This window comes from Argentina silus (genome assembly GCF_951799395.1).
Source record: "Argentina silus genome assembly, chromosome: 19".
Lineage (NCBI taxonomy): Eukaryota > Metazoa > Chordata > Actinopteri > Argentiniformes > Argentinidae > Argentina > Argentina silus.
In genome coordinates this window covers 6,220,867-6,246,477 of record NC_139673.1, presented here as the reverse complement: position 1 = coordinate 6,246,477, position 25,611 = coordinate 6,220,867, and the positions used below count along the sequence as shown (strand labels likewise).

General features: G+C 45.8%; 2 protein-coding genes across 7 annotated transcripts; both read right to left on the bottom strand.

Annotated features, from left to right (window-relative positions):
• Positions 1-1,919: 1,919 nt before the first annotated feature.
• Positions 1,920-17,388, bottom strand: cyld (cylindromatosis (turban tumor syndrome)). 5 transcript variants are annotated; one of them, XM_083691533.1, is made up of 17 exons: positions 16,985-17,388; positions 14,742-15,387; positions 13,463-13,771; positions 12,181-12,286; positions 11,285-11,389; positions 10,758-10,874; positions 8,554-8,939; positions 8,262-8,427; positions 7,402-7,543; positions 6,599-6,721; positions 6,365-6,456; positions 6,186-6,252; positions 5,789-5,921; positions 5,244-5,352; positions 4,853-4,971; positions 4,275-4,491; positions 1,920-3,762 (listed from the first exon to the last, which is right to left on the bottom strand). In XM_083691533.1, the coding sequence occupies exons 2-17, from the start codon at positions 15,231-15,233 to the stop codon at positions 3,578-3,580; spliced, it is 2,868 nt and encodes a 955-aa protein (XP_083547659.1). In that variant the 5' UTR covers positions 15,234-15,387; positions 16,985-17,388; the 3' UTR covers positions 1,920-3,577. The 5 variants fall into 5 exon arrangements, with proteins under 5 accessions (XP_083547659.1, XP_083547662.1, XP_083547660.1 ...); XM_083691536.1 differs by lacking the exon at positions 10,758-10,874; XM_083691534.1 differs by lacking the exon at positions 11,285-11,389.
• A 326-nt stretch (positions 17,389-17,714) lies between these two features.
• nod2 (nucleotide-binding oligomerization domain containing 2) lies at positions 17,715-24,214 on the bottom strand. 2 transcript variants are annotated; one of them, XM_083691188.1, is made up of 11 exons: positions 24,020-24,214; positions 22,924-23,481; positions 22,625-22,751; positions 20,639-22,418; positions 20,399-20,482; positions 20,156-20,239; positions 19,895-19,978; positions 19,598-19,681; positions 19,165-19,248; positions 18,823-18,906; positions 17,715-18,531 (listed from the first exon to the last, which is right to left on the bottom strand). In XM_083691188.1, the coding sequence occupies exons 2-11, from the start codon at positions 23,407-23,409 to the stop codon at positions 18,459-18,461; spliced, it is 2,970 nt and encodes a 989-aa protein (XP_083547314.1). In that variant the 5' UTR covers positions 23,410-23,481; positions 24,020-24,214; the 3' UTR covers positions 17,715-18,458. The 2 variants fall into 2 exon arrangements, with proteins under 2 accessions (XP_083547314.1, XP_083547315.1); XM_083691189.1 differs by lacking the exon at positions 19,165-19,248.
• Positions 24,215-25,611: the final 1,397 nt, after the last annotated feature.

Sequence of the window (25,611 nt, the reverse complement as noted above, 5' to 3'; positions counted from 1 at the left end):
GTATATTGAGTTAGGACTGATTGGTTTGAAATTGCCCCCTCTCAGCTCCTTTTCATCTTTAGTGTCGGAAATCACTGTTTTCCTGTTGTCTGAATGGGCTTAAACATTTACCTTCACTCTGGGCTCTGATAGGATTTCTTTGTTTACTAGTGTCTTTCCCATGGGAATGAAAGTGGGGTTTGGAGTTCAATGCTGAGTGTGAGCCATTCTGCATTCCTCTGAGTAGCTGGAGGAATCACTACCTGATGGGAGGCTGTTTACAATAAAACCATACCGCCCTGTCTTTTCCAAGGTCCCCGCTCATTGGTGTGGATGTGAGGACAACACCTGGTTCGGAAGAACAAAACAGTCCCATATTTGAAGAATGAGAAAGAACAAGGAAGTCAGACATTATTGTCAAAGAGAGGTACTTCCACAACAACAGCAAAATGATAAGGTGAGAGTGTCTGAGACCCTACCTAACCTTAACCCTTACCAAAACAATTTTGAATCTCAACCTCAACAGGGTCATGCCAGGCCTTCCAAAGGATCCCAGTTAGCATTCACCATTCTCCAGGGTCCCACCCCTCCAGTGTCCCTCCCAGTGGGAAGGTCGTGGAGATCAGATGAGGTGGGTGCCCCAGCCTCAAAGGTGTTGGAGGGACACTGGCTGTTTATCATAAATACAGCACCAGCCCAGAGAGGTCCATCTGCTTTGATTTTATTTTGCAATTCCCCCCAGGGTCTCTGAGCTGGAGTGAGAATAACAATACTTCAGCCCATCTGCTCCTGTAGTACCAGTCCCAGCTAAATTATCACATGCTACAAGCGCCTGGCATATGCTGTGGCATAAAGCTACAAGAGGGCATTGTACGCCAGCTGTTGTGTTGACACATACTTATCTGGCACTTCTGAAGTCAGCTTGCTAAGCTGATTTCAAGTTTGACTGAACTAAATGGTGTAAGGTGTGTGTGAGAGAGGGGTCCTGTGGGGGAAATGCATGTATAATATAGACAGATTTATCTCTGGGCATCTCTTTGTTGCAGAGTGTCTGGGGAATTGGGTCATAGGGTGTATGGAACTTAATCCCAATGCCACACACTGTAGATACCATTAAAAAGCCACACAAGTGGTCAAAACAAACTGTCGTCTTAAGATGGATCATTGTCATGCCTGGTTGAGGTTTACAAACATTTTTTATAACTGTTATTTCTTTACAGAGATTATCAGCGACTGACCCGTAAGAGGAGCCACTTTTCTCAAGAGCTCAAAATGTTACAGCCCTAACTACCAGGTATGTACAAGATGAATCACATATCTGTGCCTTATCTGAAAATGATTGATATGATTTGTATGTCTTAAAGTTACATTATGGAGGATTTTGTCTCTAGGGATGCTCTTGAGGCAGAAGGGGTCCCTTAAATACTATACTCCCCTAAAATAAATAATGTCCAGTAATCTCATTGGTCAAGATGTGACATGCCAAGATGTTTGACATGCCAATAGCTGACAGTAGACGTTCTAGAAAATAACTAAATTACTCCAAAAAAAAAAAAGAAAAAAAAACAGTGTCTGCAATGTGTGTTGGACATATTTTCAGAATTAATATGACTAGGATTTGATCTTTGATCTTTTTAAAGTGGAAGACTAAAAGTGGGTAACTAAAGTGGAACTTTAAACTTCTGTATCTTTTAAACATATTTCCCGTTGGTCTGTATGGACCTGTATCTCTGTGCTCAGTGTCCAGCTGCTGTGTCTCTGCCCATAGGGAGGGAGTCCCATCTGCTGTGTGTGTGGTTGTGACGGATCGACCGCAGCCCGCTGTGCCCCCACTGGGACGCCATGCTAATGAGACACGCACCTCTGTGACAGGTGAGACCACACTCACCCGCAGTGGACGTCAACACACACCAGGGCTGTCATCTCACACACACACACTCTTTTTCATACCTTTCAAAATGGGGTTTTAATTTAGTTAACATTTACGAGAACAGCACTGACATATTAATTTCCATCCGTTATATATACGTTTTGTACTGTACAGATGCGCAAGTCAATGTCCATCTCCATTTCAGAGACTCACAGGTTCTCCCAAGAAGTAGGTCCTCCTGTCAGTGAGTATTAAACCTCAGCAGTGCAGAAACAAGCACACACACACAGTAATGTCCCCTTTAAGGGTCCCTGGAAAAACAATCACAAACGGGGCCGGAGGTTGTAGTCATCTGGTTACCAGCATTGAACCTCTTTGTCCCTGACGAGCAGGCCTCCATCATTACATTACACTACACTACCCAGCAGTCACTGGGGGTGGGAACATTCAGTAGTATCAATGTGACAGCGTCAACCACGATTATGTTATAACTTTTATATCTGGTAAGAGGATAAGGAAGTACCAGAAGTGTATATTTGTCTTTTTCTTCTTTCATTTCCTTTAAAAAGGAAAATATATATATATATATATAGTAAATACATGGGTCAAAATATAATGAGTAACACGACAGATTGATCACAATTTTTAAGTTGTCACGCATGGTTGGGTATATTTGACTGTCACAAATGTATGACAGAAGAGATTGAGGTCAATCAGCACAGTTTCTCTCTCATCAGGTCTTGAGGATGAATGACCAACTGCCAAACAGGGATTCGCAATGCAGTGAAGGTAAGCGTTTAGATACAAAATAATTTAGCTTTAGTTCATATTTCTGACACACAAAAGTCAGGCTTCAAAAAACGAAACACGGAGAAAAAAAAATAGAGCATTTCTGTGGCATTTTTCACATCAAACTGTTTGTTAATTAAAAAAAAAAACACTTGACAGGGTTGGACAGTACCTCAACTCAACCCTTTCTGAATGTGTGGAGAACTGATACGACGAACTTCATGGGGAGGGAGAGGGAGGAGATATGCAAACCAGTCCACACAAAACAACGTATTGACTGGTCATAATGCTTATTGTAGGCTGAGACACATACTGGTGGTGGTACACATCTGATACAGTGGAGCATGGTACTACAGTAAGACGTTTTGCAGACAAGCTTTTTAAACAGTACACAGTTCGGTTGAGGGTTTGGAACATGGCATTATTTCCACTATGGGGGGTGAGTTATAGAGAGCTCCCATCTTTTACACTGATTAAGAAAAGCAGGACTCCCCTTCCCCACCCCTCCCTCCCGCAGGTAAATGTGGTGGCCTCTGTCCTCCCATTAGCACCGCTTGTTTACGTTGCAGATGTCTGGTCAGCCAAGACGAGCGAGCCCCCCCCACTCACACTCTCTCTCCCCCCTCTCTACAGGGAGTGTGTCAGGCTGCTCCAGCGACCGCCACCGCTCGGCTACGAGGCACAGGGAAGCTACGGTAAGAATCTTTCCACGGAAGGAAACATGAAGAACACGACGCTTCAAGAAATGCACAGTGCAAATAGGCTTTTTTTTTTTCTTTTTTTCTCTCCACTCTCTCTCGATCCGAGTCTCTTCACTTTGTGCAGACTGAGACATGGGCAGGCATAGAGGAAGGGGAGGAGGGGAGAGAGAGCTCTGGACTGCTCCCCCCAGTCTGTCAGTCTGTGTGCGAGTCCTGCCCTGGGGGGGGGAGGGGGCCTCTACTTGTACAGACTCATGGTGGGGCTCTGGTACATGCACATGTAGGCGTCACACAGCAGACGGCGAGCGAAGCCCTGGATGCTCTTGGGGTCAAGAGCGTGCAGCTCCTCAGGGGTCATCTTTAGGTAGGCCCCCACCTCCGGACAGGGAGACACCTGGGGGATGTTGAAGCCATTCTGCCCTCCTGTGGTGGAACAACAAGCACACAGACCACTCACACCTACAACATGGCACATAGGACTTTACAAAAACACACACCTTACTCAGAGCACAAGTAAGTAAGTGAAAATTAAAGATAATCTGGGATATGATGTCATAGCAAAATGAGCGGGGCGACGCTGCCAGAGAGTCAAAAACGGAGATGCAACTCTAGAGAATAGAGTGTGTTGCAATTGGCCCTGCGCTCTACCGGTGGGCAGTGAAATGAGTGGACGTCTATTGTTCAATACAATGTCTGGTGAAAGTTGCTGTTTTCACAGGCGTGACATAACAATCTACTTTTAAGTCTGAATATTATTTATGAACAGATGTCAATTTGTTGACATCGACATCTGTTCACAAATAAGAATCATTCTATGAAGCAAATAACCGCTACTACTATCATAACTGAGATGTTTCTGCTGTGTGTGTGAAACGCTGACTGATTTGACGGTTTCTCCCATTTCTAGAAAAGTCCTGCGGTGGAGTAGACCTTACCGTCGCGGTCGGCCATGCTGTCAAAGAAGAGCCAGGCAGAGTCGGCAGCTCCGTACTTGACGAAGGCCACGTAGTGACTGGTCTCGATGCACAGCACGGCGAAGAGCTCCATCCTCTGGCGGGGGAAGCTGCCTTGCCGCCACACACCCTCCTGCAGCTCCTTGGGTACGGAGAGCTTGCCGTGCCGATGGGCCTTCCTCCTCGGGTGGAGGTGAACCTGAGGCGGGGGAGAACGAACACACACACACACTTTTTTATTTTGCTGAGAGGGCTAGTTTAATTTTGCTTCAGTAATAATCTAATTGCATTTCTCAGAATGATATAGTAAGCTCTGTAATGGAAAAAAAGGAACAAGTAAGCTCTATTAAAAAGACAATATTACAAATCTGTAACAGTTTGGAAAAGTATTTTGTGTCTCAAAGACTGCTGTTAATATTTCCACTTTTGTATTGTGCGTAGAATCTAGAAAGTTAGATGAGAGAGTGATTCTTTAGGATTTGTCGCCACCCAGTGGATTGTCCTGCTGAATCACAAAGCAAGTCTCTGGATGGCCTAGTCTACATAGAGGAGATGCTCACCTGTGTATTGCACTTTTCACAGAACTGTTTAATCTTCCCGGCAGTGATGTCGCCATCTTCATAACACTCCCTGCACTCGTATAGTGCTAGACCTCCGCAGATTCGACACTCTCTGGGAGCTGGGGACATAAACACAGGGCTGAGGGGTCCGGTCCAGCACGGGGTGTAGCATATGAATGCTATGATTACACACATTATTTCATCATAGCACACTGACACAGTTGAACTGATGTCTGTTTAAAAATCACCATGGAAACCAAGCTGATTTTGGGGACGTGCATTTAAAAAAAAAAAAAAATGTATCCCAATTTAAAACACCAAAACAGAACCGTTCACAACTTGCATGATATTTCAACCTCTGTCACGCAACACAAACAAGACTATTACTCACTGTCTTCAAGTAAGTCTGTGATGTCTAACTCGAGCGAGGGGAATATCTTGTTGAACATCTTGAAGTCCTTCCCGAAGCGAGGCATCTGGATGATAAGGCAGGAAGGAGCCTGAGAGAGAGAGAGAGAAACAGAATGAGGTGCTTCCCTTCCTTCCATGTGCGCCCAATTATAAAGGAATATGTTATTACAGCAGAAGGTATAGATCCGACACCAGCAAACATCCCCAGGGCTTCAATAACTACAACAGAATTGTGTCTGCTCTATAGTACACACTAGAATTCTGCAACATTCTAAAAATCCCGCCCGACTAAATGTAAGCTACTGGTCCTGCTGGTTTCCATTACAGCTTAGCCTTTGATTGATGAATCATGCCATCGTTTGGATTAAGAGTGAGAGAACACACTCTCTCTCGCGCGCGCGTTCATAGAAATGAAATGCCTCTTGATTGCAATCAGCGGATTCACTCCTGGACGGACCACCCAACCCCTGTATGAACCAGCGGAGGAGACGTCTGTCAGACAGACAGAACAGAGAGAGAGGTCACCTCGGCAAACTTGAGGTCGCTGTTGATGAAAGACCACTCCAGGAGCTGCTGGCTGGTGGGCACGCCCACCTTGTCCTTTTTGTCCATGAAGATCTGGTAGAAGTAGCAGTCCTGGACCTTCTGCCCTGCTGACCTGGACAGGGTCAAAGGTCAACACAGACATGCTTAGCTTTGTACAGCATTGGAAGTCATATCTTCCAGTAAAACGGTATGAAGAGAATATGTACTGCATCCTGTTTCTCCACCCTTCTGAAGTATACACTTCCCTATGCAGGATTGGTCTACGCATCGGCTCTTCCCATCTCAATGCATGTGGGGGGGAGGGCACAAGTGCATACTTCAGGACAAGGGTGGAGAAATGGTCCCAACAACAGGGCTAGTTTTAGCAGAGACTGACCTTAGTTTGAGTAAGGGGTCCACTCTCAGTATGTGATGGAAGAGGATATTGAGGAACTCCTCTGGATCTGTGAGGTCAAAGGTGAATATTAACATTGGACGACGTGTTAACATGCATACCCCTCATCTTCTCTGCAGGTACAATGTTCATATACTCACGAACATGTAGGTCTTACACACCTTTCTCTTCAGAAGTGAACCCTGAAGCAGCTTCTACCTTCTCCAGTATCCTCCTGAGTTTCATCACTTTGGTGGCACACACATAACCATGTCTAGAACAAAAATACAAGTGCATAGAAATTACATGATTAGCACAATTATTATTTAAGTCAAGAGTATGCCTTCATCTGTCACCTATCCTGTTATTTACAATACATGTGGGTGTGTGTGTGGAACTCAAGCAACCATACGTACATGCGAAGCGGGTTGACTATTTCTGTGCGTAGAAGCTCCTGAGTCTCTCTGTAATACTCAACGTCAGTCTTGGACCTGGGCCTCAGGAGGACTGTGTCAAGGACCGCACTGAAGGAGAAGAGACTGAACAGGGATAGAGGGAAAGAGAGAAAGAACAAATTTAAATTTCTCTCAAAATGGCCAAACAATACATACATGCATGCACCCATCTCACATAGGAAGGATAAGTTGTAGACAGTTCAGGGTCCGTATTCGTAAAGCGTCTCAAAGAAGGAGTGCTGACCTAGGATCAGGTCCCTGCTGACCTCCATGTACTCTTATTCATTGCTGCCAGTAGCCACACCACGCTGCTGGCTTGTCTGGGAAGCTAAGCTAGCAGGGTATACCTCCGTCGATCCATGGATGGGGGACCAAAACAGGTTGCTGGAAGTGGTGTAGGAAGAGATCCCATGGCACTTATCACAAGAGCAAGCGTGTTAACGCCGGTGTACTGGCTAAATTCCCAATCTGGCCCTCATACTATCATGGCCACCGAATCACTCTTACTCTGAGATGCTTTGTGAATATGGGCCCAGTAGTCTTTCTGGTGTAATACACAAGGATGGAGAGCAGGGAGGGAGGGTGGAGGTTGAAATCGGAAGACGGGCTCATGGTAATGCATGGAATGGTATTAAACACGTGTGTGATACCATCCCTCATTCCATTCCATGCATTAACATGAGCCCGTCTTCCGATTTCTATCTCCACCAGCCTCCACTGATGAAGAGAAAGCTCCACACCTGTGACTAAGAGACTTAACTCACCAGAAGAGGGTGGAGTCCAGGTAGCAGGAGTTGTAGTGGCCTTGGATACCCTTCTTCTTGCCCACCATGACGTCCAGGCCATCGTTCTCCGTGCGTGGGGGGGTATTCTCATGCACCACTTCACTCAGGTAACCCCCGAAAGCTGCGCGACAAACAGAATGACTTAATGCAAGCACTCTGTAATTCATACTTCTGCGTGGCTTGATTGGCTTTCATATTACCGATTACATAATTAATGGTTGAGACCAGCTGCAGTCAAAGTAGGGTAGCAGTAGTGGCTAGTTAATAAACTAGCTGGTTAGCAAACAAAGGCTGCTTGTATTTACCTCAGGACAGTTTGTCTCGGTCTCCCAGTGCTTTTAGCTACCGATAGAGTTTCAGTGCCGCCTCAATTCACTAGCCAACCAATCAATGGTGTGCAACATCTACGCGGCAGGTCGAGAAATCGAGAGAAGAGCGCAAACCCCTGTGCAACCTTCCTCTGCAACAGTTGCGTGACCTTCGCAAACCTATGCAGACCCCTGGTTGCGTAAAAATCAAATCGGGCTTTACACATTATTTAGCCTCAATTCAACTATGTGAATTCAACTGAGATGCAAAAAGTCTCTTGACAGTGCCTCTCTGCAACCTCTCAATTTGGCCAGGATCGGACCAGACACTGGGTTCAAATAGTATTTGAAATAATTTCATAAAAATTGATTGAGTTTGCCTGGCACAATGGAACAGCCCCATAAGAACAACCCCCCCCCCCACCCATCACTTCAGGCAAGGAAGGCTCAAGAAAATGTATTTGAAATACTACTGGGTCAGTAACCCAGGCCTGGCTTGGACTAGACTGACCGGTGAGAGCAGTGACTCACCGATGGAGTTGCAGCGTTCTATGGGGTTGGATGAGTGGTGCAGGGAGGGGAAGCGGGAGTCGGGCCGGCAGCACTTCAGCTTCACAAACAGGGCCTTCTTGGGTGGGCAACTGAAGTAGCGGGTGCCTTTAAAGGTACCATCTGTGCAGCCGACACACTCTTCCTCCTAAGAATAGAACACACCGGCTTGCTCACCTTTTGGACGACAGTGCCATTGATAAAAACATCATACAAAGCCCTCTGGTGTTGTAAGACTCCAGAGGCTACTCCTCGGGCGTGTGTGGTTTCTCACCAGCTCCAGGCCGGCCAGTGGCTCCAGCAAGCCCGGGGGCAGGCCTACCCAGCGGATCACCCCACACAGGGGCGGGTTCTCCTTCACCTCCACCAGAGAGCCCACCTCCAGGCCCGGAAGCCCCCGGGGGGGCGTGGGGGGCCGTGGCGAGGGCGGAGCAGGGGGCGGGAGCTCGGGTTGCTCCCCCATCACTGATTGGACAGAGAGGGAGAGGGGGCCATGGCTCATGCTGCCGTTGGGCCCCGTCTTGCGGCTCAGGCTGAAGGGCAGCGAGTGGAACTTGTTGTCATTGGACAAGGAGGTGGAGGGCGGGGCCCTGGAGGGTGGGGAGGCTTGGTTGAAGTCGGGAGGCGTGTCTGTGAGAGACTTGGCAGGGTCCTCCCCGACTGCAGAGGAAAACAACAGTCCAGAAATTAACTATCATCGCCCAAGATACTATACGCATACCCAGCATGTATCAACGTGGAGACAGCACAACTGCATTCAACATTAAATGCTGATAAATGATATTCTTTTATCAAAGTTTTTTGTTTGTAAGCATTCACTTGATAGGCACTACAGTACCTGTTCAGACTAAGTGCCTGATTGTGTCTACGTTTCAGAGAGAGAGATATCAGGTCATATCAGCATTTGTGAATGAACTGGAAAATGTGCTAAACATCTTTCAGCAGTAAAAAGCAGCACCAACAAAAAATCTAAATAATAAAAACCTAAACTTATCTAGTTATCTACCTTAGCATATCTCCACATTGATACAGCCACAAGGTAATCTGTGGTCGAGATGGGTTAGTCTTCAGAAACAATCAAAACACCAATGTGAAAGAATACAGGAAAATGCACAGTATGAATATGACAGGGCTTGATCATATGGTGATACGGTGACAATGATCACAAAAGCCAGTGAAGGGGTGATTGGGAAAAGGGGTGATTGAGAACATTGGTAATCAACCAGCGTACTCTGTGATGGGACCAATACAGACAGGAATCCTCTCATTCGTTCTGCAATGACTCATTATCACCACTAGGTGTCCCCAACTCTAGATTCCACCAATAGGACTATAGTCATGATGACACAGGCTTTAGGATACACCAATCAACTATTCTGAAACCCTTTGCATTAATTATTTTTTGTCAAACATTCACATCAGGGGAGGCTGGTGAAGGTAGAAATCAGAGGACGCCGTACTCCACTGATTCACATATTCATAAACACCATGTTGTCTGGATCATAACCATCACAGATGAGGACAACGACACACATACAGTACAGTTATACCTTTACAATTGTGCTACGGTACCTTCTAAACCAACCCCCACAATGTGCCTTCACGCCATCACCCAGATTAAATCTCCTCACTAACACTCAGTACCGAAGGCTTTTGATAATGCTCACAGGACAGACTTACAGTACAAATGTAAGTTGTTCTCAGAGAGAATACACGACGCTGTTGATTTCCAGCACTCTATTCTATAGTTTTGACAGAACATTATTAAAAGCCTTTTGTGATCCGATGAAGACCATGCCACACCACGTATGCCATGCAGGTGCCAGGGTTGACTTTCACATTGAATGGGAATGAAAGAGGACTCTCACTAAAGGGTCTTGATAGCAAGATACTGCTGCAGCTCACTGGAACATGAAAATAACCATCTTTACTAATAAAGCGTCAAATAAATAGCATTGCCTATAAATACAAATGAGTGCAGTTTAATTTGTTGATTGACTGGTAATTTGATACTATAGAGCAGTGTTACTCAAGCCCATTCCTGGGGTCCCACAATCTGTGTTGTTCAAGTGTATTTGTCAAGACCAGTACTGACACCCTTGATTCAGCTGATGTGGATCCTTAATGATTAGTTGGATCAGTTGAATTAAGCGCACCCTTGCTGGACTGGAACTAAACGCCTGCACCAGTGGAGGCTGGTGGAGGTAGAAATCGGAGGACGGGCTCATTGTAATGCATGGAACGGAATGAGGAATGGTATCAAACACATGTGTATGGTATCAAACACGTATTTGATACCATTCCTCATTCCGTTACAATGAGCCCGTCCTCTGATTTCTACCTCCACCAGCCTCCCCTGGCTTGCATACCCTGTGGGTCTTCAGCAGTCAGACTGAACAACACTGATGGGGACATGACAAATCAACAGGACCCTGCTATCAAGACTGTTGGCGAGTCTGGATCTCACTCATGTTTTACCTTCGTCAATGTACCATGTGCTTTTGGATTTGGACTGGACTGGGTGATCAACAGAGCTGCCATTTAAAGTATAATAAAACTCAGACTTGCTTCTACTCCCACACTGAAGACCTAAGCCTGCAAATAACAGAAGTCAATAGAGAAACAGAAAATAAGCATGTGGGTGTACGGGTGGGCGCGCACGCGTGTGAGCGTGAGCATGTCAGGTGTGGGTGTGTGTGTGTGTGTGCTGACAACAGGATAGATTAGATAAGGAGGGGGGGCAGGGAAGCAGAAGCACAGTTCCTCAAAACAGGGTGCAGGAACCATGCAAGGCACACGACAGTCCAGTAAGTCACACCACTGCACAGCACTCCACTCCATCCGGGATCTGACAATTGCTCTCATTTCCCTAACCTCAAGTTTACCATGCCCCCTTTCAATAATTAATATGGTCCCATTATTATTATTATTATTTTTTAATTTTTTAATTATTATTAGATCACAGCAACAGTAGTAAAACAGGTCCATGTTAGTGACAGCAGTACCTTTGCTCTTTGGTTTGCTTTGGCCAGAGGAGGACTTGTCACTGCTGCTGCTGCCTCTGGGGGCAAAACTGTGCTTTTGCAGCCTTTGGTCCTGCATGGAGAACTCTGCACAGCCCAGAAATACACTGGTATTAGAAGCATATCCCCCACCAGAACACATCATAGGCGACTGTAACGAACAGCCGAGTGATGAGATCTCTTTTGATTGAATGGGACCCTCAGTTCTCTCTGCGCTAGGCTACATAATGTATTGGCTACTGTATGGCTACGTTTAATACAGCAGGCGGTGGGAAGAGCTTTAGAACCGTGCCATAGAATAATCAGCTACATCTGCAGGATACTTACGGAGGCCAAGTGAAAAGCACACTTTCACTCCGTGCCTTTCAAGTATCTGCAGAACGGCAGGTCAACATGTTCAGTTTTAGGTTTCAAAAGAGCAAAGAGGTTTTCAAAGAGAGAATGCAGAAGGACATTTACAACCCGGCACATTTCAAGTGTGTCCAAGAAGTCAAGGCATCTTCTAAACCATTGGTTGGGGGGGTGGGGGGGGGGGGGGGGGGACAGCACACATAAACAAATAAATAAACCAATGGGGCAGAACAAAGAGGCTGAGCATCTCACTTGACTTTCGAAAACAAGCGAGCCATCGCACAAACGCTCCTCTGTTACGGCTGCCAGTAAAACACAAACACAGGACACTCAGACACGGCTTAAACGCTCGCCCACCCACCCAGCACACTGAACACTGAACAGATCGCTGTTTATCTAGCTTCATTTCTGCTTTTTTTTCCTCTTTTTTTTTTAAAGACACGGTTCAACAGTTAATTTATAGAATCAAAAAACAAAACAAAAGGGGTGGGGGGGGGGGGGGGGTGGAGAATACTGGTCAAACTCACCTGGCATTACGTCACAGATGGGGACGAGGAGGGTGTGCTCCAAGCTGGCGAAATTACACAGCAACTTCCCGTCAACAACACCATCCCAGTCCCCGATAGGATTGTCCTGGAAGAGCCGGAGCAGACAGCGCCTTATTACATCTGCAGGCGTTCCTCATCTCCCCAAACCTGCACTTACAGTCCCCACACTGTCATTACCACAGCTCCTCTGTACCCACTTCACCCTAGTAATGGGCCTCCCTACTCTCAACCGGCCTCTACCTTCCCCCTGCGTCTTCAAAAAAACAAAAACAAAACAAAAACACTGTTGTTTATTCACCAGGAGGGTTTAGGGTATCCAGGACTGGTCATTCCACCACGCTAATCTCTGTGGCTGTGTGTGGCTGTGTATGGCCAGTGTTGTTGTAGTGCTCTGGCTGTGCTGGGTAGCGAAGGCAGGGCGAGGCTGGAGCTGGAGCTGGAGCTGGAGCGGAGTGGAGCCGTGGGCTCTCCTCGGCTGCCCGCTGGCCCCGTGCCACGCTGTTGGTCATACAGCGCTGTGTCTTTACCTCACTCTCCCCGCGTGACTGCCCTTTGTGTGTGTGTGTGTGTGTGTGTATGAGTGTGTGAGTCCCAGACTGAGTGGGCTAATGCTGCTTTTGCTACTGCTACTGACAACCAGCCATCAAATGCCTTTGTCATGCGTTTGTATCTTTCCTTAACTGCCATCTGATTCAACTGGCAACAGTACGCATAGCTACCACCAGCTAGTTACACTACACAAACAATGTCATTCTTTGCAGAGCATTCCTCAATATACAATAATACAAACCAGGCTCTATTTGGACAAGACCTTCACACAACTTAAAATGTAACTTGAGGGGCGCTTAGTGGCGTAGCACACTAACGCGCTTACGACGTAATCGCAAGGTTCCAAGGTCGAGGGTCGGAATCGAACCATCTTGCACGTCATCCCTCCTCTCTCTCCCATCCTCCCTGTCAATCTCTACTGTCTCTATCCCAATAAAGCAGAAATGCCCTAAAAAATATATTTAAAAAAATAAATAATAAAAAAAGTAACTTGAATTCGTTGGCAAATTTGCTCCCTATATTACTGTTCTCACTGAGCGTATGACGGTGTTTATGTGTGTGCCATTCTCTAGGACACAGTAGCAGGCTGAGGACGTCCTTCCAGTGAAGCCCCCATGTCTGTGTGTGTGTGTACTGTTTATGTGTGTGTACTGTTTATGTGTATGTGTGTGTGTGTGTGTGTGTGTGTGTCTCTGGGGTCGGGGGACCTTACCATGTCCACTCCCACGTAGTAGCCCAAGCTCTCGTTGCCTGGCAGCAGGTCACAGAAGATGATGGTGCCTCTCTCGGGCCCCTCCCGGGTCTGGACCAGGACCCTGGAGTTGATCTCCAGCGGGGGGAAGTCGGGCTCCTCCTCCACCAGGGTGACGTGGTCCACCTCCAGCTCGCCCAGCTCCTCCTCGTCATCGTCCCACAGCTCCAGCTTGTCCAGGGCCACAAACACGCCGCACTCATCCTCACAGCGGAACAGCTGGCGGCCCTGGTAGGAGCCCTCGGTGAAGCCCTGGCCCCGGCCTTCTTCCTGGTGGTGGGGAGAGGGGGGGTGGGGGGGTGGGGGGGGGGGAGAGACATAATCAGAATCAGAAGATAACCTGCCTAGTCAGCAGGCTGCTGCAGGAGGGGAAAGTGAGCCGTCATACAGGAGCTGTGAGGGTTTCTGATCAATACTGCGGAGGGATAAACAGCATGCTCAAAATGTCTCATGGCAGAGAAGCTGCATTAGAGAATAGTGATATAGAATCATCTCTGCAATTAGACTTGGTGATGTGCAGCAATGGGCACGGTTTGTCCAAGGATCTCTGAACAAGGTGGCACTGGATTATCAAAACTGACTCGTGTTTATTAATGTAATGTAAAACTTGCTAAAAATAGCTCTAAAATGCTGAATTAACTGAGGAACATATTAACACTTTCATTTTCAACAACTGAGTCATTGACGATCAAAGATAGTTCCTCTAAATCATCAACAAGGCCCCTCTTACTGTACATTCTTAGGGGGAAACCCTGATAATGGGATGCGGTTATGATTCAATGTCCTGTGTGACTTGTAGGTTATTTTTGACATTGTACACGTTAAACACACTGCATATTAACCTATGTATCAGAAAGAACACGGAATGCATGCGTCCTGAATTTGATAGGCGCCATTCAATCAGGGTGTTGATCTGAGCTGAACCGAAGGAATGTGCTAAGCCCTTTATACTGGGCAAGGGTCAATGTCTCTCTCCTCCCCCCCCCCCACTCACCCAGCCCACAACTGGACTCAGAGGAAGAAACACAACGTTGTTCTCTAATAAAAAACCCTTTGTAGCTCACTACTTTACAGAATGCATTGCAAGACGGACTGAATTCACTAGCTTTAGCTTTGTAAATGCATTATAAAATAAAATAAAAAAATAAATAGAATAAAAACATTTAACACATAGCTGAGAACCAATTGGTTACGAAAATACAGGGTATATTAACAGTAAGGATGATGGAGGGGTTCTCACCAGTAGTTCCACTCCAAACCAGATTCCGGAGAGGGCCCTGTCGGGGAGGAGCGACCCCTTGAAGCGGACCACCCCGGGCAGGGGCTCGTCCCCCGAGCGCAGCTGCACGCGCACCTTGGAGCCGCAGTCGATGTCGCGGGCGCGCTCCAGCCGGGGCTTGTTGCACAGCAGGCCGTAGCGCTCTTCGCAGTTGGTGATGGGGAAGAGCAGCTCGGCCAGCTTCTCGTCCAGCTCCACCACGTCCCTCTCGTCCAGGCTCAGCACCACGTTGGTCTGGTCCAGGATGCGCAGGCTCCTCTTGCCCTTGCTGGCTGGCAGCGTGCGGCCCAAGCTGTTGCGCTCCTGGCAGGCCTGGCCCAGGCTGCCGCGGGGGATCCTCAGGGTTTTCTGGGGGGGCTTCTCCACCGTGCACTCCTTCACCACCATGTAGAAGCGCCAGTCCTCCCTGAAGCCCCCGCTGGGCTTCTCCTGGCTCCACAGGGCAGAGCTCATGGCTGCGGCTGGTGCATATCAGGGGAGACGCTGAGGGGATCGGCTGGTAACACAGGGCAGGCAGAGAGGGTTCGGTCACAGGCTCCCGGCCAGGGGTCCCCTCATGACCTCTCAACTGGCTGCCTGCATGCTTCAACACACTCTAAGGCAGGACCTGCATACGAAAAAGAAATATGTCCAGTTATTCTGATAGTATTGTCTCTGTAGAGATTCCAAAAACGCTGACTCGTGTTGAATAACAACAAGCAGCATAAATCTCAGTTACTTCTCTGCAGATTCCTCAATAAAGTATGCCTATGCCTTCAACCCAAATGCAGATGGAGTGTTTCTAAGGTTTGTGATTCATCTTCTATATAACATCTGTCATCACATTCCTTTATTCAATACATGGAACCCTCAGCCAACAGCAATCTAAATCTGGACTAAATCGCATGTCAAAAATAGTTTCCATCAAGTGGCGAATTGAAACTATAATAGCCCTTAAAGAGGTATTTGGGGAAACAACAAGACACTCACACAGCACAACTCTGACATAAGCTCAGTCATTTAGTGATTAAAACCTGTGGTCAAGATGGATTTAATTTCAATGCCTCCCAATGTAGCCTACTTCCCTCGTCTTGATGAGAGGGGCGATGCTGCAAACAGTAGGTCTGCTGCCACGTTAAATATTTACATAAACAGATTCTGAGTCAGCCGTTATTCAAACACTGAGTCTGACACTAACAATTGGATTTCCCCTCGCTGGCTGATAGCGTGAGATATGAGGTAAGAGAGGGATAAGCAGTTATTGTCTGCGGGGAATTCACAGACTAAACCAAATCACACAACTCTTTCTGCAAAACAATAGGTTCACCTCTGACTAGGATCACCTCGCCCTATCTGACTAACCAACTATGAAATGGGGAGCAAAAGCTGTAATTATGATTTCCCTTTAAACGCGCTTCCTCTCGCCACAGTGCAGCAGCCGCCACTGTGCCACTGTAACTGCACACATCTATTCAAACTGTCTGATGATGTGACACCATTATGGAAGTGATAAGAGGAAAGATATGGGTCTCCCCCTGTCAAAACACACATTGTTCAACAATGTGCACTAGCAACGTGGACATAATCTGCTGCTGACAAATGGAATATGACAACAAACCCCAAACAACATGGCCCTTGTGTGCTTACCAGATAAGAACTGATAGCAAATATTGTTACTTACAAATGTGAATAATGTTCAATATACAAGTCTAGGTAGATGCCCTAGCGATCTGAAATCCTGAAAATAATCAGTAGCATTGCTCAATGAATTATTGAAAAGCCACATCATCTTGCAAAAATCGAGCTACACCATCATCACAACATACAAAGACAGAAAGAGAGGCGAGGTGACGGGGGATTCTCTGGTCATCACTAAAACCATCACAGCAGCTGTCCTGGATGTTACTTCAGTGACATCATCACTGAATAAGCCATGTTAGCTATCTAGCTAACCCTGATACGGGAGAGGAAGCAAGTCGAAAGTGACACAGTCAGGCCTTTAATGGATGAGGAAGGATAGTCGAACATCGAGAAAAACATGCCAGTTATCAATTCTGTAAAAACAGACAAAATGCGAAAATCCTGCTAGCTATAGTATCCAATATTAGGTTCAATTGGCTAGCATTGGACACACAATTACTGTTCAAATCATGTTCTGACATCTGACAAATCAATTCGGTCAGGGAGGAAACAAACACACGAAATGTCAGAATGTATCACCTTACCTTAAATAAACTTCAGTTCAAGTCGGAGCTAATTGACATGCCACCCGTTCATTCCAATGTCATAATTTCGAGGGACTGCTGTTTACGTTTGTACAAATAGCTGGCAAGCAAGGCAACTGAGAACTGTCAAGCTCGAAAATTAGCCCAAATAGCTAGCTAGCTAGCTAGCTAGCCCCTCACATGCAGCTGAGGATATACGCCATTTAGATAATTCGTTTTAATAACAACCCTGGAACTACAATAACAAATACTACTACACAAAGGCTATAGTGTGACAGGCAAACGAAGTCAGGCCTGTTATGAATAAGAAATAAAGATTATTTACAGAACGAATTTGCCCAACCAAACACAACGCCACAAGATAGCCTTAATGCTTATCCAATACCATTGGTCAACACGCGTCTACCTCAAGTGCCGATTGGTTTTGCTTCTTGGCTGTAATAAAATCCCACCCTCCGGGGTTTTCCCAGGGTTTGGTTGAAGTGCAGAAGAATCTGCGATGATGTGAATGATGATGTTGCGCAGATCCCTGATGGGATGTTGTTGAATCACCTCATTATAGAGTAATATATCTAGTCTACCAAAGCGAGAGGACAGAAGTACATTTTCATTTAAGAGATTAAATTAAAAAATTGCATAATTGCCTAATTTGAAGAGAAAAAAAATGTAATACACAAAAATGAAAAGCGAGATGAGAGGGATGAGAAAATAAAGTCATGCATATCACTCCTTGATACATTTAATATATATATATGTTTTAGTTTTGGTTTCAAACTACTGTACAGTATATAACACATGCTGGACAGGTATTTCATAACATTAGGGGGAATGCCCTCATTCTACACAATTAGGTATTGGCTGTGGTTGTGGTTAAACTGGATAGACAGGAGCCAATGAGTACATTGCATAGGCTTGCAGCACATTTTGAGCAAAGTTCCTCTGTCTGCAAGAGATCTCTCTGCAAATGTTAATACATTTTTATATTTAGAATATGCTGTAACCAACAGATGAGACAATAACTGACTGTTTAAGAAACACCAAGCTCACACGCCCAGTTGCGGTCACACAAAGCCAACACCATGTGCATAGAATAATACTATGATGCTATTTATAACAATGACTTCTCTGAAAAGAATGCTACCGAACAAGTCTAAAACGACAGTAGCAGAGTAGCAGAGTAGCCATAAATGTAAGCAGATATGTTGCCAAAAAACAGCATGTCAAGCACACTTCTGTTTTTGATTTGTTGAAAATCTGCAAAGTATTAGACACATTCTAATGCTCTTATAGTAACACACATCCAAATATTTCATATGGTGTTCACAATCATTTTGAGTCTCCCAACTTGAGTCACATTGCACTGCAGAAATAACCTTAAAATAACCCAATACATACAAAAGTGACGGAAGTTACAGATATACACATAATGACTATATACAAAAAAATATTATTAGTCTTTGCGCCTTTTCCGTCATCAGAAGGTCAGGCGAGATTCTCGCTGTATCATCTCCTCAACCTCCTCTGGGCTGAGCTCATTACCTCGTAACCTACAGTACAGAGAAAACAACGAAAAGGTACTTTTATTTACTCTTATTTACATGCTGAATAATTGGATTAGAGACCTCATTCTCAAAGTAGACTATTAGACTTTGAAGATGGCCAGTGGAGGCTGGTGGAGGTAGACAATCCTAATGGTGTTTGATACCATTCCTCATTCCATTCCATGCATTACAATGAGCCTGTCCTCCGACTTCTATCTCCACCAGCCTCCCCTGGCTGTTACAGGATGTTTTCAGCAGACATATCACCATCTTAATCATGATTGCAACCTAACTTACCACACTGACTTCATACTGGTGTTGCTTTGGAGGGCTTCTATCAGACACTCCACCCCTGCTCTTTTGATGCAATTGTTTGTTAACCTGTGGAGTAGGTGAGGTAGCAGAGTTGTAGAGGGTGATTTCCAGGACAAAGATTAAGCCTAGTCCTCAACTAAATCACACTTTCAATGGATAATCTCGGATGCTTTTTAGTCTAGGATTAGTCTCAACCTCTGTCTGGGAAACCAGCCTGTAGAGTGTGAGCATAGAGCGATCATTTGCTACGAACAATGTAATAACGATACCACCCCCTATTACTCCTGATACCACCCCCTTTGCTGATGTGCTTCCCGTACCCACCACAGTTCCTCTAGCGTGTCACTTCCCTTTATGAGTTGGGCGAGGGCACAGGCTCCTGCGCTTCCTACGCCATTGTCCACCAGGCTGCCATGAAACACCATACAGTACACGGAATGTTGGTCATAAAAATCATAACAGATTCATGACTACATTTACAAGCATTTTAATGATAACAGAGAGCATATGTTCCCATGATATAGTATGGATGTGCCATCTCCCCTGCACAAGTGACTGCCAATACTCCCTGGTTGAACATATGACACATTAGAAAATGTTTTGGCTATAATGCTCAATACAACGCTAATGGCCACCCCTGCCCACTGGTTAATCAGCTGTCTACTAAACCAACAAGACAATGACACATCGTGCTATTTTTGCAGTGATATTCATGGTTAAGGTATTTCGAACAGCTGTATCGTTCATCTTACTGTACCTAAGCCACACCAGGGACTGATTGTCCTGTAGGGCTTTAGCAATGGTCTCTGCACCTGAATCCCCTATTTGGTTCCCCCATAGCCTGGAAAACAAAGACAGAATAATGTGCACTGTATATTCAATACGATTATTGCATTGTACTTCTAAATCAAATGATAATTCATTTTCAACAATTGTACAGCCACAGCATATTTAATAGGTAGGACAGCAAGTTTTGCACTTTCAACTTACATTTCTATTCTCATTGGGTTTTATAAGGTTCCTTGTATTACAAAATAAGATGGGGTAACCTTACCCCAAGTACTGCAATGACTTGCTAAATCGAAGCCCCAATGCCAGTTGCTCTGCCCCTTCTGCTGTGATGTGATTGTTTCCCAGCCTGCACAAGACATTCAGAGAAGTCCTGTTAGTCTGCTCACTGTCAGACACTACTGCTACATGCTACTACTGCTTCCATTCCATGCATTACAATGAGCCCGTCCTCCAATTTCTGCCTCAATCAGCCTCCTCTGCTGTGCAGTATCTTGGATGTGTTGAGAGATAAACATTTACTGACCTCAGAGAGATGAAATTCTGCTTTGTCTTCAGGAGGTGAGCAAAGTATTGTGTGCAGGCATCAGTGAGCTTGTTGTTAAAGAGCCTTTAAGAGACACAAATGAAAGTAATTTCAGATTACTTGTTTGTCTGCAGACTTCCATTGATCTCATATGAAAACAAGTTGACAGTGTGTAGCAGAGGTTTGTCTGAACTGAGAATGGGAAATACTGTAGCAGATTTTCCCTCCCTTGACCATACTCACGCAATCTTCTGGAAGTTGTCACACTGGATGCCCTTCTCAATCAGTTTACAGACCCCCTCATCTGATATGTTATTGTTTCTCAGACTGATGGATTAAAAGAAATAGCGTCTTGAATGTTTTGTTACTTCAAGCTCTGTTACTACAATACAGTATAAAGTATGTGTACATGTACATAACATGTTTATGGGAAAATAACAAATTGAGAGCTTAAAACAAGAAATAAAAGCTTTCCTCACTTACTATAGAGACTGAACAACATGCAGGCAGGGCAGCAGCTGCTCCACCCCAACATCGCCCACAGAGTTGTAGTCTAACTGAAGCCCCACAGGGCTATGAAGGTGCTTTAACACGTAAGCAAGGGCAGTGCACTCCACTGGGCCAATGCTACAGTAAGTCAGCTTCAGATGTTCCACCTCCAGCTTAGCCACGGAGTCTCGAGCGATCCTGCAGTCCTGCATCTCGTAGATGCATTTGATGAGCCAGACAAAGCCTGGCATGGCATGCATGCTCTTCTTCTCTCCTGCCACAGGCTGAGGGATGGACTTGAAGTGCTTCTGCATGCCTTTGGACAGGCACTTCACCACCTGCTTGCACTTCCTCCCCAGAGTGGCTGCAGAGCAAGAGTGCAGCAGCAGGCTACGGTGGCGCTGGGAAAGGAGCCCGGATACAAAGGTGGCTGTTATCTGCAGGTTGGGCATCTCAGCAGCCATGGCTGAATCCTCCGAGACCCCCTCTTGAGGGCTCAAGCAGGGCCTCAAACACGCACTGGTCAGTCCTGGCTGCTGCCTGTCCTGGGGATGAAAGAGCTTGGGGATGGTGGAGCGGTCAGAGTTATTGTTCAGGACAATGTAGAGAGCAGCAAAGAAGCATTGCATGGTGACATGCAGGAACTCGTAGTGTTTGCAGCTTGTGGAGGTGAGGTCCTTACATTGGATGAGAAAGCCCATGCAGAGGTCTCCATCAGTCAACCCACACTTCTGAAGCTCTGTGCCTGAGAAGACATAGCAGGAGGCACCAAGGCCCTCCAGGGCTAGCTGCCCCAGATGCAAGGCTGTTTCCAAGTGCTCCCGCAGCCAGCCTATCCCCAGAGGATTCCTCTGAGGGGTGTGGCGCTGGAGGAAGTGTTGCAGGATCATGACGTAGACATCCGTGATTGTCTGAGGCCTGCCGTCTCCACAGCCCAGCAGCTCCTTGTAGCACTTGGAGACGATCCAGCAGAAGACAGGGATGTGGCACAGGCTCAGGAGAGCCGTGTTGCTTTGCAGTGACTCCAGAACTCTGGTGGCCACCATGGCGTCACAATGATGCTTCCTCACGAAGCAGTCGATCCCACTGGGGAAAAATCCCTTCAGGAGGACTTCCTTGCGAAGGTACCTCTTCAGCACAGGGCCAACCGCTTCTGGCCGACTGGTCACCACTTTACGCACCCCTTTCATCAAGGAGCCCTGCAGCAGGTTGAATAGCAAGATGGGTACAGAGGCCTGCTGGGTGGGGCAACAGTGCCTCTGCTCATCCGAGAAGCACTGCTTGAGCTCGTCCAGGCCATCGAAGGTGAAGAGGATGAGGTTCGGGTGGTCCAGGATGAACTGGAAGAGCCCGTCCTGGTCCCTGTCCGGCCAGCAGCAGTGCAGAAAAAGCAGATCTTTGAGGGACAGCTCTCTCTGCTCAGAGCTCAGCCTGCGGCAGCTGAAGGGGAAGAGCAGGAAGTAGTCCCGTAAGGCTGTGCCCCGGGCCCACAGCAGGTGCAGCCTCTGCAACAGGGTGCTCTTCCCGCTGCCAGCCTCCCCAGAAACCAGCACGGTGTCTGCCTCCTGGTTCAGTGTGCCCACCAGTCCTACCACGTCCTCCAGACCCAAAGCCCTCTTCTGAACCTCACTGCAGCCTTGGGTCTGGGCCAGCTCCAGGTGACCCTCAGTGTAGATGTCGTCCAGAGACAGACTGCTGGTGCCACCGTAGGTGCTGAGGAAATGGGACTGTGCCGACACAGAGCTGCGCAGCTTCTTCTGATACAACAAGCACTCTGCAATAGCACATACATGTAAATGAGACTTAAAGTGATTGGTGTAGCTCTACAAACTGTTGTCAGTGGTAGGAACTTAATAGCAAGCCTTTTGATATACAGTACACAGGCCTACATTACATACTGTACATGTTGCTATGCAGTGCAATATTTCACAAACAGTACTAGTGTATCATACTGTGAGTAATTTAAGGGCTGTATGATACCTGCAGGAGGTGTCCAATCCTCTTGGTTAGACAGTGAGGGAGCCTCCTCTGTTTTGTTAATGTATTGCAGTAGAACCCTCGCTGAAAACTCCCCCTTTGACCTGACCAGGTCCAGCAAACGCCTTGCCTAAATGACAAATAAATAAATACATTAATTAATGCTACCTCTACTATCGAAACAATCAAGCACAGAAAGACAGCTTTGCCTGATTTAGATCAAGTGTAGAACTGAAACAGATAGTATATTTCTGACTCATTCATAGATTAGTTGTGTTCATCATAATGTAGGGTGTGGTTACCTGCTGTGAAGGGGTATACACAGGTAGCTGCACCTCATCACAATCAGTGGAGCTGAAGCTGCCTATCTCAAGCAGGGCATCAAGAGCTCCATCAATGCAGTCCCTCAGCCTTCTCACAAGACCAGGCCTGTTGGTTAGGAGGGTGTGAGTGTCTGTTCCAGGGAGTTCCCTCTCATTTTCTAGATCAGCGCAACAGGTTCCAAAAGAGAGGCCAGCTCTCTGGGCCTCAGGGAGGACCTTGCTGAACGCGGCCAGGAGGAGTCCACAGGCCTCTTCGCCCTTGTTGTAGATCAGATCAAGCAGCTCCCTGGTGCTGGGGCTCAGAGCTCTGCCTGGCACTCGAATAATCTGGTAGTCCTCCCAGAGCAGCACACCCCAGGCCAGTAGCAGGTCCAGCACACTCTCCAGACCCTCGGACGCCCCGCCGCAGCACAGGGCACATAGCAGTTCCGCTCTCTGTCTCAGGACAAGCTGCTGGGCACTCATACCTCCTCATTGTACCTGTCTTGGCCAGGGCTCACTTGAAGATGAAGATTCATCTCTCAATATGGGACTCAGCTGGATGAATAGAGGATAAATTAATAAATTATCAAATTGGAAAAATTGTCATAGTGAGAGTCAGCATGTATACACATTACACCACATCCGACCATCTACAACCATATGGCATCATGCCACTTTGTCACAAGGCTTACTCTCATTTCCTCTGTCATCCTGTCACCAAAATCAATTAGTATATAAAGAAAGATACATTAATAACAGATATGGATGGATAAAGAAAGATGAAACTAAAGGTTATTATCAACATCATAATATAACGAACATTGTATTCAACACATCTCATAAAACATGATGAGTATTAAGTATAAAAGTATGAAAACAGAGATGTATTTGTAATTCTAAATATGTCATTTCATCATTATCTCAAACTGGACTACAGTACGGATATCATGATGTTTGGGAGGTTAATCTAAAACATAAACTAGGCCAATAAAACGTCAGTGTTATCTGTAGACCTGCATACAACTTTGATCTTTCAACTGCAGACAAATCTAACAAAGTACTAGTAATAAACTCTTACTATTCATAAACTCACCTTCTGGAGCTCTCTTCGGGATCAGCTCCTTTCTGATTCTGAAACGTGAATCGGTTCTTATAGTTACTTCCTCATTTCTTCTGAGTAAATTATCACTTTTTGCAAAAAATCTTTATCGCTTTAAATTTTAGTTTTCAGAAAACGGATACCTTACAACCTTTATTTTTACGAATTGAGTTTTGAATAATTTAATATATTGCGGTTGGGAAATGGGGGGGGAAAGTGAAAGTGAAACTAATTTGAATAGAAAGCGACGAATGCCAGGGTGTTGGTGGGACTGGCCTTAGCGTCGAACTCCTACTGCGTTGATGTAGGTCAGGGGTGCCCACACTTTTTCGGCTTGCGAGCTACTTTCAAAATGACCAGGTCAAAATGATCTACCTACATTAAAAAATGAGATATATATCTAGATCATCGTAATCGACGTATTGGGCACCCCTGAGTAGGTGATGCCTGGCTTGTTATGTTTCACTGTTATATTTAGTCCATAGCTCACTGCACTTGCCAAGACCCCTCCACAATACTACCTGGTAGCCTACTACACTGCTGTCACTGCACAATGAACAATTGGTGATAGTTTCACAAGTTGTCAACAACAGAAGAGGAATAAAAGAAGAATAGAATCCATAAAGAGGAAATGTCTTAATTACACACAAGTTGTTTAGCATCATCACACAGCAACATGACATGTATATCGATAGATAGATAGATAGATAGATAGATAGATAGATAGATAGATAGATAGATAGATAGATAGATAGATAGATAAGGAATTGAATGTAGGAACAAATTTAAGAACAATGTGAATGGCAGAGCTCAGAATTTCGCTCATTGTAATACTCAAGAAGATGGTTGGTTGTAGTGGTCTAAAGCAACCACTTGAGGGAACTATTGTCTAGATTCGGACATGCACTCTGATGGCTGAGCCGAGACCTACTATTCCACTAACTGTTTTCTTTGACACAATTCTCCTCTCTCGCTCTCATCCGTCACATTCTATTAACTCCAAACTTCAAATGTTCAACTGAACTCAAGCAACTGAAATAACAAGTGCACAAATTATCAGATGTCTATGTCTTATCCTCAGTATGAAGCCCCTGCAGGGTGCACAGGGATCATTTACCAAGACATTTAGGCAGTTAATTGTCAGTCATCTCATTAGAAATTCTTTGATAATTAAAATGAAAGCCCATAGCAAATATGTTTGGACTGACTTCAGGTTCAAATTAAGCAGTGCAGGTGCATGTCATGTGTCCACAAACAATACACAGCAGAGGTGTGGTAAAAACAGGCCATAATTATAGTTAAACCACTGGGAGCTTGTAGCCAGTATGATGTTTCTGATCTTGAAAGAGCTCAAGAAAACACAGTCTTGGAAACATAGCACATTATGACTGTCATCTACTCCTCATGCATTCCTTGATCTGAGGAATAGGATTTCTGGATCTGGATCTATCTGTTGTTTTACTATTTTAATACTATTGTTTCCTCCTGTGTGCCATGATTAGTTTATTGCGGTTTGCATTGTGTTCAGTGGGAGAAAATCTTCAATAGTCAAACAAAGGAAGGAGTAATGAAAGGCAGACTGGAGT

Coding starts and splice junctions, on each gene's coding strand:
- cyld (XM_083691533.1), bottom strand. CDS start 15,233: ATGAGCTCTGCCCTGTGGAGCCAGGAGAAGCCCAGCGGGGGCTTCAGG. Junction 5,353..5,788: donor GCGACCTCAAGTTTGCCGAG/GTGACCTCTCTC, acceptor TCTCTCTCTCAG/GCTCCTTCCTGCCTTATCAT. Junction 4,972..5,243: donor CACAGACTTACTTGAAGACA/GTGAGTAATAGT, acceptor TTATGTCCCCAG/CTCCCAGAGAGTGTCGAATC.
- nod2 (XM_083691188.1), bottom strand. CDS start 23,409: ATGAGTGCCCAGCAGCTTGTCCTGAGACAGAGAGCGGAACTGCTATGT. Junction 20,240..20,398: donor GACAACTTCCAGAAGATTGC/GTGAGTATGGTC, acceptor TGTCTCTTAAAG/GCTCTTTAACAACAAGCTCA. Junction 19,979..20,155: donor CAGAATTTCATCTCTCTGAG/GTCAGTAAATGT, acceptor TGTCTTGTGCAG/GCTGGGAAACAATCACATCA.